The sequence below is a fragment of the Hemicordylus capensis genome, chromosome 5 (genome assembly GCF_027244095.1).
Source record: "Hemicordylus capensis ecotype Gifberg chromosome 5, rHemCap1.1.pri, whole genome shotgun sequence".
In the NCBI taxonomy this organism is placed as follows: domain Eukaryota; kingdom Metazoa; phylum Chordata; class Lepidosauria; order Squamata; family Cordylidae; genus Hemicordylus; species Hemicordylus capensis.
Genome location: NC_069661.1, coordinates 173,556,041 through 173,568,918, shown reverse-complemented (window position 1 = coordinate 173,568,918; position 12,878 = coordinate 173,556,041). Strand labels below are relative to the sequence as shown.

The 12,878-nt window shown below is 38.7% G+C and overlaps 1 protein-coding gene across 5 annotated transcripts in view; it reads left to right on the top strand.

Annotated features, from left to right (window-relative positions):
* MDFIC (MyoD family inhibitor domain containing) overlaps positions 1–12,878 on the top strand; it is an 81,028-nt gene that overhangs the window by 15,989 nt on the left and 52,161 nt on the right. For all 5 annotated transcript variants that reach the window (XM_053257226.1, XM_053257228.1, XM_053257227.1 and 2 more), the window contains one exon: positions 4,299–4,430. In XM_053257226.1, coding sequence (XP_053113201.1) covers positions 4,299–4,430 — 132 coding nt within the window. The remainder of the gene's footprint in view (positions 1–4,298; positions 4,431–12,878) is intronic.

Genomic DNA, 12,878 nt, shown 5'->3' with positions numbered 1-12,878 from the left:
AGCTTAATAGCTTAAACCATCTTCTTTGCTTTTACTTCAAACCATCTTGAAGGTTTATCTGTCTATCATATTTATATGATATGCCTGACATTTGCATCCCTAGTATATAAGTTAAAATACAAGTATAAAACATCATAAAAAGATTAAAATAGCTGTACGATATCAAACAGACCATTTAACATTTTACCTAATTAAAAGCCCGAGAAAACAGGTGTGTCTTAAGGGTCCTTTTTTAAAAAAAAAACAGCTAGAGATGGAGAAGCTCTGATTTTGACAGGGAGTGCATTCTAAAGCCCCGAGGCCAGTCCCGAATAGCCACCAGTCCCAAGTAGCCACCAACAAGCAGGTGGTAGCCATAACCCGACCTCTCCTCCAGATCTTAATAGGCGGGAGGTTTCATGACAAAGGTGGTGCTCTCTTAAATACCCTGGATGCAAGCCTTTAAGGGCTTTATAGGTAATAACCAACACTTCCTATTTCAGTTGGAAACATATCAGCAACATGTTTAGTCTTACAGTTTTTGATTTAGAATTCATTTTCAACCAGAACCTGTCATCTAGTGAAGCAGTATGAACAAGTGCAGCAAAGCCTAAGATCCCCTTGAAGCTTTCACTTCGCTCACTTGCGTTGCTGAGAAGGCAAGCTGTTTTTAGTTTAAAGTATGGCTTGCTTCTCTGCCAGTGCACGCTGCTCCAGTAGAAGCTTCCAGAAGCCTCTGGCTCCGTTTGTCGTTCTTCCCTGTACACTTGTGTGGTTTTATTACTGGATTGCAGCAAAAGCATTTAAAGATAGGACCACCAAAAACATCTGAGGTACTCTGACATCAGATGTTTTATGCCAATACTGTAATGCCTTCCCTTCAATTCAGGTTTGTGGTTTTTATATAAGTCACTAGAGCATATGAGTGTACTTTGAAAGCTGACCATGTAAAAACAGCTGGAATTGCTTCATTAAATGTTAAATGCATTTGATCATATAATGTTTTTGAATATAGATGTACAAATTTGACATTATTGCATTCTCTTTTTTTTACATCATTAACAATAGCTTTCTATTACTGGAAAGCTTCAATTTCTGTTCATATATGTAGCTGTTTAAACGGCTATTGTGAGCACATGTAGAGGAGTAGCTGATGAAAAAGCCCCCTCATGCAATTAAGGGAAGCCCCAAGAGTGCATCGGGAAGTCTTCTGCTGCGATCAGGGTGGGCATGCTCTCAGCATGCCCCTGTCCTTATCATATATGCAGCCACCATCTTGTCCGAACTACACCTCTGACAGTTCTGTTTGTGGGGTCATGTAGGGTCAATATTCTCAATACTTTGCAGGCTTTAGTAAACTGTCCCTAGGTAGTAAATGGGTAAACTTGCTACAAGGATGCTGTGTGCAATATCCCTCTTACTATTTTATCTCTACCTGACTGCATCTGAGGGAGAGGTGATACAGTGGCTACATTCAGATCACAACAAACCATGGATGCTTGTGATGGTTATGTATTGTAATATGTTCTGGGTTTGCATATTTTCCTTAGGAACATAGGAAGCTGCCATATACCGAGTCAGACCATTGGTCCATCTTGCTTGGTATTGTCTACACAGACTGGCAGCAGCTTCTCCAAGGTTACTGGCAGGAGTCTCTCTTAGCCCCTATCTTGGAGATTCCAGGGAGGGAACTTGGAACCTGCATGTAAACATGCTGATGCTCTTCCCAGAGCGGCCCCATCCCCTAAGGGGAATATCTTACAGTGATCGAACATGTAGTCTCCCAATCAAATGCAAACCAGGCCTGACCCTACTTAGCAACGGGGACAATTCATGCTTGCTAAAACAAGGCCAGCTCTCCTCAGTGTTCCTTCTAACAAGGATTCACGGATGTTGTTGACTTCAACTCCAATAATCCCCAGCTACAGTGGCTTTTGTTCAGGGATTAGGGGAGTTGTAGTGAACAAGATCTGGGAATCCCTGTTAGAGGTAACACTGCTCTCCTCCCATTAGACCCTTCCTTCCTGCACATGAGGGTAGGAAATTTAAAGCTTACTATTATGGTTTAGGAAGCAGCAGATTGTTTATTATATCCAAATTTGAGGAAATGTGATTTTTTTCAGATCACAGTTAGTTCACAAACCTAGCTTACAAACCATGATCAAACCAGGGAAGCATGCAAGCCAAGGGTGGGGGACCAGTTTCACTCACAAACATCTAAAATGTGGTTTAGAATGTTAGCCTGAATTTAGCTGTTTTCCTTTTGTTATAAAGGAAAAGCCTGAACTTAGCTGTTTTCCTTCTGTTATTGGCTGGCATCTCACTGTTCAGAATGCCATGTGTTCTTTTTGGTTTTAGCACTACTTCTGATTGGTTGCAGTTAATCTCACGAAATTTAGATAATCCAAATAAATGCAGGGAAAGAGGCAACAAGCATCATCAAGAGCTTAGCCTCATTTCCCCCTTCATGGTAATAAGCTTGCAGCCCAGGCTGGGCACCCCTAGGCCAGGGTAAAGTTTGTCAGCTTGGGCTCTTGTAGTGATTAGTCTCTCCACCCTCTGAAGCAGGCATCCCCAAACTGCGGTCCTCCAGATGTTGCTGAACTACAACTCCCAGCATCGCTAGACACAATTTTTTGTGGCTGGGTATGCTGGAAGTTGTAGTTCAGCAACATCTGGAGGGCTGCAGTTTGGGGATGCCTGCTCTAAAGAGTTAACAGGAAGTGAACCCTTTTTTTGACTGACAGGCTGGTGAACTCCAGGGCTCAACCAATCAGTCAACCAGGTGAGTGGGACATGAGAGCTACAGGTGGGAATTTGGGAGAAAGAAAGGAAGTCTGTGCTGGGAGCATGGAGGAGGACATGTATCAATGGAGTTTGCTGCAGCAAGATGACTGTAGATCCTTGTAAGACAGGATTGCAGGAGGCTTGATTCTCATCAGGAATTTGGTGAGTTTAAGGACAGGAAGCCAGGGCTTGGCTTCAGGAATATAGTCTAGGAAAAGAGTGTTTAGTCAGACCGTCTCAGGAATTTATATTTATTTGTGTGTCTGCTTTGCATTGTCCTAAATATCTGTTCTTTGCAACTGAGTAACGAAGATTTCAAAGCATGCCGCCCCAGAATTATTTGGGCGCTTTTGAGGTATTCTTGTAACCAACCTACATATTTTTAAGTGTATCTAAAAAGCTTAAAGCCTCAGACGGAACTAGTCTGTAGTAATTTCAATAAAAAGTCTCCCCCGTCCCCATTCTTTACTTTTTACAAGCCCAAGAGTTGGTTATTAACCCAGCAGGAGAAAGGGGGGAGGCTAGAAGAGGGATTTCTCTGGTGCAAAATGCATCTCAATGAGAGCTTGGCCAAATTAACAATTAATTCCATGTACAGACAGACTCCTCGGAGAACAATTGGATTTATACACTTGCTTGTTAGCAAAGAGGAATGGGTGAACAGGGATCTTTGATCACTCCAATGCTTGTTAAGAGTAGCCTGTAGGAGAGATCTGGTGGCAGCAGTAACCTACCAGAACTTCTGGGTTTACTAGAATCTTTTTCTTAGCTTTCTGGGTTTTGAAAGTTAAGGATTTTTAATCATTCATAGGCAGCTTCTCTGAGCATGCTGTGGAAATGACTCATCACTGATAGGAATCATTTCTAAGCTAGTTGACTGAGAAGGCTGCTAAGAACTTGTTAAAACTGTTTCAGCCAGTTTATTCATTGACTGATCTGAGTCAGGAAAGGAAATTTTCACACACCAATTCTCCACAGCTCTGGACTTGGCAACTGGTTCCAGGAACATCCAGTATTGATATGGAAACTACATGTGAAAGGATCCTTCTGGCAGATGGCCTAGATTTTGTGGTGGCAAGGGGGAGTCAAGAAGAGTTGCTATACCTGGCCCTTCATCCTGTTGGTTTCAATAGTATGTTTTTGAAGGAGCATGCTTAGGATTATAGCCTGAGAAAATTTGTTCCCTTTTATTTGGGGGCATATGCATGCTCTTTAAATTTATGATTCAGTGTAGAAAGCGTGGAGAGGTAGAAGCAATTTTCTTAAAGTGTTAAGATGTTGACTTTATCTTAAAACAAAACCAAACCAAACCCCACAGAAATCAGACCAACTGCTACTGTGGTATTTTAGTTGTTTTTAATTTTAATCACAACTTAACATTTGCTCCTTAACCATACATTAAACCACAAAAACACAAACAGTTTATAAAACAATGAATTGAGAAATGTCCATTTATAAAGATAGGTGAAGTAAATGAAGGGGTCGATCTTCTTAAATTGGTGATCACAATGCAATCTTTTGTTGTTGTTTAGATCAATGTGATGGAGACAGACCAACTGTAGGAGGAAATGATATAACAGAGCCTTCAAATAGCCTAGTTATACAAGCAGATACACAAGACCAGTCCATCTGGGGAAACTGCACTGATGATGACCTTATCAGAAGTAAGTATTTCCGGAACCAACTGCAGCTGTGTAGACTTGTTTTTTTTAGTGTAATCCAGATACTGAATTTGCCATAGTTAAATCTGTGTCAGATGTGTTTCTGTGAAACTGTAATGTGTGTCAGTGGAGTTTCTTCTGAGGAATGATTTCTGCCAGTCTTGATCATCAAAGTGCAGAAGCCAAGACATTAACAAGCTGTTTGGGGTGACTTGAGTAAACATGCATTATACCATTTTAGGGAGGACTGGTAATTTATTTTTAAAATCCTATTTGTAATGATAGTTTTCACAAAATCATTACAATATATGTGACTGCAACACTGAACAGTCCTGAGAGCTAGAGAGAGAGAGAGTTTGTGTGTGTGTGTGTGTGAGAGAGAGATATTTGTGCGTGCATGCGTGCAAACATTGATTCAAGTTTTCATGTAATAAATAAATTTTAAAAACCCACTCCAGAACATCATGAGTGGCAGCTGAAGAATGCCTTTATTGTGAAATAATAATAATAAAGGGCTAGTGATTTAGTCTCTAACTCTGTGCTTTGCAGTCTTTAAGTTGCCTTACTAAATAGGTAAGCTCTGTTGGATGCAGTTATCTTCTGTTATAGAGAAGATCTGATTGTACAAATATACAGAGCTCTGAGTTAGTATTTCAGATCTGTGGGTCATATAAAAAAGTGCTTCCTTCTAATATTCCACCCCTCCTACCCCATTCCTTCTATTTGGTAGGTATTAACCTAAGTTCATTATGCAAATTGGTACACAAACATGTTGGAACTACTTCAGCATTGTTGGTTAAGAAAAATGCAGACTATGAACTAAAGGTTCCAGTTCAAATCTCCGCCTGGCCATAATCTCACCTAGTGGCTTGCTTTGCCTAAGGCCACCATTTCTCAGCTCCTGTCTCCACCTCCCTCTTCTCCTCCTGCCCTGCCCTACCCCCACATTTGTAATATGGGGATAACAATACTGCCATACATTGTTGCATGGTTTTTAAGATTGCTGACATCTGCTTCTGTCACAGTAATGTGATGCTTGAACCCATGACACACATGTCTTTCTTGCGATATGGTCTTTGTGTTCCAGATTTTCTTCATAAAAGAACATGAAGGCTTTAAAAAAAGGCATATTTTAAAATTGAAATTAAGTTTGCTTTTAGAAGCATTGTATATTCCCCACCCTGAGCTATATGTTAACTATCCACAAAACGTAGTCGGTCATGGGGACAGAGTTTCACCACTATGTATCTTAGCAAATTTGTATTCAGTGTGACTTCTATAGTTAATTGCTTTCTCTTACTTGAGCTAGCAGAATTTTCTAGTTTATGGGTGAGCAGGAAACAATATATAAACTAAGAGAAATGGAAGAGGTTCTTGCAGATTTGGACTTGGTATTGGTGGTAACAGGCAGATTTCTAAAACCATTCAATTAACCATTACTTTATCTGTGTTAAAATCTGCTGAAGTAATTATGGAATCAGTACTCAGTTTCTCCAAGAATAAAACCTTCAGTTTGATAATTTGCCAATGTTTTTGTTGGGTTATTATGTGTTGTACGTGTACAACAAGAAGAAATCAAAACACTGATATTAAAGCAGTTTGCCCATGAGGAAAGAGTTTTGCTATGTCTGTGTAGATAGGAGTGAGCAGAATAGTTCTAATACCTGAATATAGAAGTAGCATCTCTTCTGGTATGCAGAATAGTTTAGTCCTGCGAATGAAACTTGGATAGCTCAACAGGCTATGGAAGGCCTTTGTCTTAACACTCTCAGCTCAATCTAGATCTTAATATTCCAACATGCATATGAAGTTTTCTGCCAAGCGGTCTTCTGCTTTTGATGCTGAAATGAATTGAGATTTACACTTACACACACACACACACACACACACACACACACACACACACTCACACACTCAAGTACTCTAATAAAACACCAACAGTGTTGTGGTAAGTGGACTTTCTAGGTAAGCTAGAATCTCAGGCTACAAAGTAAACATTATTTTTTTTAAAAAAAAAAAGACTTGATGGAAGACTGGCTTATCAAGGAACTTGGTTGTCTGTGTTAGATGCATTGTGATTTTATCAAGAACCTTGCTTCTGTTTACCACTACTGTAATGACTCATTGAGGCTGTTCACATGCTCAGGCTAGCTAGGGCAGGCCAGCCTGGGCTAGGCTGCGCGTGTGAAGCGCTGGGATCAAGTCTGATCCCAGCGCTGCCTCTATCTATGCCTAGCCCCGCTTTTGATCTCAGTGTTGAACCTGCAGTTCACTTAACCTCAGCAGGTGATTTTTCTGGGTGATTGCCGCCTGGTTAAGAGGCTTCCTCCAGGCCTGCCACCATTTCTGGAAGCAAGCTGGTGTGTGCAGGGGCAGGAGGAGCAGCAGCACAGTGGCTGCTCTAAGGACAGCAGCCGTCGCTCTCATAGCTCAGGGCACTGGGTAAGTCCTCCCATTCCCAGCTCCTACTGTCGCTATGTCGCTGCTCGTGGGGACATGCGACACAGCAGTGTGGAGGGCGGCTGCTGCATGTCTGCTGGCAAAGGCAGTAGAGTTCCTGCCTTCCCTGCAGCCCTTTGTGGTGGCCGCTGGAGGTCATGTGAAAGACCTCACTGTTTATTTTTTCCAAATAGATTGTTTATTCACCTAAACAGTTTAAAATGTTGCTCCATTTGTTAGGCTTTTCAGCTTTCATATAATAAATATTTCCAGATTCTCTCTGCCAGCTCCAGCAAGGTAACCAATTTTTGTATTTGTTTAATAAACAATCTTAGCTTTGTGAATGTCCTTTGTATATAGTTACCATTTGTTTGAAGGCATTATATAGCATCATTACTTCCTTTAGAAAAGAACATCCTGTCCTTCCCTGCAAAGAACTAGTGATTGAAGCCCTCAACTTACTCCACTGACCCTGACTGAAAAGTCCACTTACTCTCTGGTAAATGTTCATCACCAAGTCTAATAATTTATGGCTCCTAACGTTTTGGGCTGGCTTCTAGATCCAAATAAAATCTGTCAGTTCTTTGCTGTGTTCTAAGGAGAGTATTTATTCTGTGTGACAAAGATTAAGATTCTCAAGCGTTGGGAAAGAAACTTCAGGGAGGCATTCAAAATAGTGGTAATGGTAGAGAGCATCACGTGATAGTGTTCTAAACTAGCCCATTAAAAAAACCTCCTCTGCCTGTACATAACCTTGTTAGTCATTTGTGTCCTGAAATAATAGGACTGTCTGCCTTCCTGGAGAAGATTCTTATTCTTCACAGGCTACTGAGTGGCTATTGGCAAATCTGCATTATTGAAGATTAAGAATGAAGAAAGAGTGCTTTTTCATACAATAGCAATAGCACTAGCACTTACATTTATATACCGCTCTATAGCCGGAGCTCTCTAAGCGGTTTACAATGATTTAGCATATTGCCCCCAACATTCTGGGTACTCATTTTACCGACCTCGGAAGGATGGAAGGCTGAGTCAACCTTGAGCCCCTGGTCAAGATCGAACTTGTAACCTTCTGGTTACAGGGCGGCAGTTTTACCACTGCGCCACCAGGGGCTCAATGAGGTCTCATTTCTGTGGTTGTGCATTTGAAAAAGCTAGATGAATTCATGGATGATTCATGGTGTTAAGTATGGTAGTCCTTTTAATCAGACCAGGATTGGTAAAAGTGTCTAGTCATGCAAACATCTTCAAAAAGATTACTTGTACTTGTTCCCTGCCCACCCAAAACTCTCCCCAAACCCTTCACTACTGCTTCCCCACCCTGCTTATGTGCTTCCCAGCCAACTCCTGTGATTGTTGTTTCTCTCACCTGCCTGTTTATCATCACCCTTGCCTCCAGCCCTCTCTCATTGTTAACTGCTTTTCTTTCCTTCCTCACTAGCTTCTCCCATTGGTACTGGTTCTCTTCCTTTCCTGGTGACGCCCTGTCCTCCTCACTACTTCCTCTTCTTTCTTCTGCTGCTTCTACTAGACATGCCACAACAGTCCTCCATGCCTTTCCTTTCTCCCTGGTTACTAGCAGTGAGTACACCTGATCTGCATGTAGATACTGGAAAATGTTTTGGTTTCCCTTGTGTTAGAATATTATAAATTGAAAATAGCTGGCAGATAATTTTTTTTCTGATTTTCTAATTGTATTTTATTTTTTTTAAGCTTGAGGAAGTGGATTGCTGGCCTTGATCCAGTAAGATTGTATGGTGGTGCCCAGAAATTTTTGTATTTACACGATTGGTTGATCTTCATCCAAGAAATTGTTTTCTGCAGCTCTTAGTTAGCTTAAAACCACTGTTTCAGTGTGCATGCATGTATGCTTGCTCAACTTTGCCTTATGAAATATTTGTGTACACGTTTAAAATTCTAGTTGTGGATGTAGTATTGAGGGGCTCTAAAGATACTGTCATTGCTTGCCTTTTTAAAAGGATGCATTCTTTCCTTCCAAACTTTAACAGTTATCTTGCTTGTTTTTTGTGTTTGTTTTTTTTGCTTTTTAAAATTACATTGGTTTTTACAATATCTTAACAATCCCATTACATCTAATTAAGTAAATATTGGCTTCCCGCTCACCAATCTGTGCGATTCATTAACTATACAATCAACCATTGCTATAATAATTCAAAGCATATATCCTACACCTTACAAAATCGATTTTACTCTACCCGACCTGCTATTTATTACTAAATTTCAAACCCTGCTGAAAAATCGATATTAGAAAAATAGTTCTTTAAGTACAGTAAGAATGGTTTCCATTCTTCTTAAAAACATTCCAAATTTTCATCCCTTATCAGTACTGTAAGTTTTGCCGTCTCAGCATATTCCAAAATTTTTATCAGCCAATCTTCTTTTGAGGGCATTTCATTGTCCTTCCATTTCTGCGCATATACTATTCTGGCTGCCGTGGTTGCATACATAAAAAATGTTAAATTTCTTCTGGAAAACTCTCCTTACGTTATTCCCAGCAGGAAGGATTCTGGTTTTTTAGGAAATGTCATTTAAAATTTTTTCTTCAACTCATCATATATCATATCCCAAAAGGCCTTTGCCTTCCTGCAAGACCACCACATATGAAAAAAAATTCCTTTGCAGTGTCCACATTTCCAACATTTGTTTGGAACATTTTTATACATTAATTCTAATTTTTTGGGTGTCAAATACCACCAGTACAGCATCTTATTATAATTTTCTTTTAAAGTATAACATGCAGTAAACTTTAAATCCATTTTCCATCATTTTTCCCAAGCTGCCATATCTATATTATGACCCACATCTTGAGCCCATTTTATCATAGTTGTTTTAACCACTTCATCTCTTGTCTCCTCCAGAAGCAGCAGCTTATACATCTTAGAAACTAATTTTTCATCATTTTCACACAGCTCCTTCTCAAATCTCGACATTTGATCCTCAAATCCAACTTTAAGATCCTTCTTATAGATTTCATTTAACTGATGGTACTGAAAACAGTTACTAACCAAATTTTGTACTTCAATTAGGTTTTTTAACTTACAGCCCTTTTCTTGGAAACATAACAAATCCCTATAGGTACCCCATTCAGGTTGCATATTTATCTCTTTACGTGCTAAAGCTTCAATTGGGGATAGCCATAATGGAGTTTTAAATTCCAACCATTTTTTATATTTTACCCACACTCTCATTAGACTGCTTCTTACATAGTGATTAAGAAAATCTTTATGCACTTTACTTTTATCATACCACAGATATGGATGCCATCCAAACCTTCTATCAAATCCTTCCAGATGAAGTATTCTGAGATTTCTTAATGTTATCCATTCTTTTAACCATGTCCAACAAACAGCATCAAAATACAACCTTAAATTTGGCAGGGTAAGACCACCTCTTTCTTTAGCATCTGTTAAATTTTTAAATTTAATTCTTGGTCTTTTCCCTTGCCAAACAAATTTGATTATGTCCTTTTGCCATTGCTTGAAACAAGTTAAGGTGTTAATTATAGGAATAGTCTGAAAAAGAAAGAGCATTTTAGGTAAAACATTCATCTTCACAACTTAAATTCTTCCCATTAAAGATAAGTTCATTCTAGTCCATCTTTGCAAGTCAGTTTTTACTGTATTCCATATTTTGATATAATTATTTGAAAACAACTAAGAGTTTTTGTTTGTCAGCCAGACGCCCAAGTATTTAATTTTCTTCTCCACTTTCAGTTCACCTATTTCAAAGAATCTATCATTAGATTTCTGGTCCATATTTTTTGTCAACACCTTTGTTTTAATCTTATTTATATAAAACCCGGCCAGTTGGCCAAATTGTTGTATTTTTTCCAAGAGTTTTCCGATCTTCTCTAATGGATTTTCTAGAAAAAACACTACATCATCCGCAAAGGCTCTAAGTTTATACTCCTGTTTCCCAGCTTTCGGGCCTTGTATTTGATCATCTTCTCTAATATTTCTACAAAGCACTTCCAGTACTAATATAAAAAGTAATGGGGAAAGTGGACAACCTTGTCTAGTTCCTTTTTGTATTTTACAATTATCTAATAGTTCCCCATTTATAACAATTTTAGCATATTGCTCCGAATATATTGTCTTGATAGCCCTAATAAAATTATTTCCAACTCCCAAGCTATCTTGCTTGTTAGTACACTTTTTTCTTTACATCAGTGAAGTAATACCTTCATAGTATCACAGCAGAAGTTAATTCAGCACAACTTGTTGGATAACCTATAACAATAAGTTGAAGGAACTGTGGGCATGAGAAATGCCAGTGTCTTGTAGACTTGTTCAGATTTAATTTCCTGTTGCTCAAACAGGACTTTAGCTTTGTGATATTTAAGAAAACAAGAAGCATCTCCCATATATTCAAACTGTCATGAATAATTGATTAATAATAATCCAGTTCTCAAGATTAAATAGCCTATTATATGCTGAAGTTTTACAGATAGAAAGGTCACTGCCATCCATCATTTCAGCTTCAAATTTATCCTCTTCTTTGCTAAACATCCACCTGGTTCATTGTGAAAGGGATATTTTCACCCATGTGGGAAGGATAAACTTGAGTTGTGTATGTTGTACTGCATTATAAGCTTACTGTTAAGTAAAAGTAGGAATTTAGTTAACTTTTACCATGAAGGGCTTAAAATGCATGTATTTTAAGATGATGAATTGTGTATATTAAAACAAAATCTGTAATGCTTGAGAAATGGAACTGGCCGTTTTTCCAGTGTTCCCATCTTTTAGTAACTGAATGGTAATCAATTCAGAGGAGAGCTAGGGCCAATTCACACAAACACTTCTCTCACAGGGTAGTTACAGAAGTAATAGCTTGCTTGTTTGAAATCTCTATTGCAAATTGGCTGTTTCCAATGGATGCTTAGCTTAATCCAGAACCCACTGAAACCTAAAGGGGATGCAGCTCTCATTTGTATCAAAGTTAGTTGCCCAATAAGTGGTAATTCTCCAACTACAACTCTAATTATTACAGAACTTTTACTCAGTAACTAGTTATATGTTTCCAGGCATGAAGGTGACTGATATGGACCAGCTCTCAGATGGAGAGGATCTCTCAGAGCTGGCTTTATATTAATTATAGGGTTGTAAGAACAGCTGTTGCCTTATCTCAGTGATGTGTTTTCTATAAGTCTTTTTGCTTAGATAAGGAAATGCTCCTATATGTTGATCTTAAAGCTGAAAGGAGAATAAAGGTTCCATCTTCTAGCTAACTGTTTGAAAGGGTTAGTCCTGCTCAGAGAGGTGAATCTTAAGAAGCGAATCTGCAGGCAGTATAGGTATGTATCCAAGTGATTAGTGTATCATCTAGGAGGAATAACTTTGCTTTCTGGAAAGAGATGATATTTGCTACTCTCTGAAAAGTTTTGGGTAATGTTAACTTGAAAATTTGAAGTTCACTCTCTTAGAATAAGAATCCGACAGCCCCCATTTGTTCCTAACTCTGTAGCTCTTTCTTTGAAAATATGTGAAAGATTCTTTTAGGTGTGATTAGCAATTGCTTTCCAAATAAAATATAGAAAACCACATATTGAGTTTTGAAGTGAGCACTACCCAAATCAGCTTTTTTTTGGTAACCATAGTGCCTCCTTATGAATTTTGCCAGAAATAATGCTTCAGTTTTTTGCTAAGATGTATGTTTTTGTATAGTTCCACTGGTAATTTAGAGAAGCTTGTTTGTGTTGGTAGTGTATCTTATACAAGAAATAAAAGCCTGCCCACACTCTTCCTGAAATAATATTGTGGAGCAAGTGAGTGAGCTGACATTGTGGTAGACTGCAATTTTCTGCAGTAATGATATATTCAATTAGCCATATTTAGCATTTGAAACACCAAATTAAATACTTTGCCAAAACTGTAAGGCATAGATGCACACCTACTATTTTTATGGCTTAAATGTCAACCATCTCAGAAGTGAACACTACTTCAATGTTTTTGTCATTAACAGAAAAATTAAGATATGTAATAATTTGGCGGT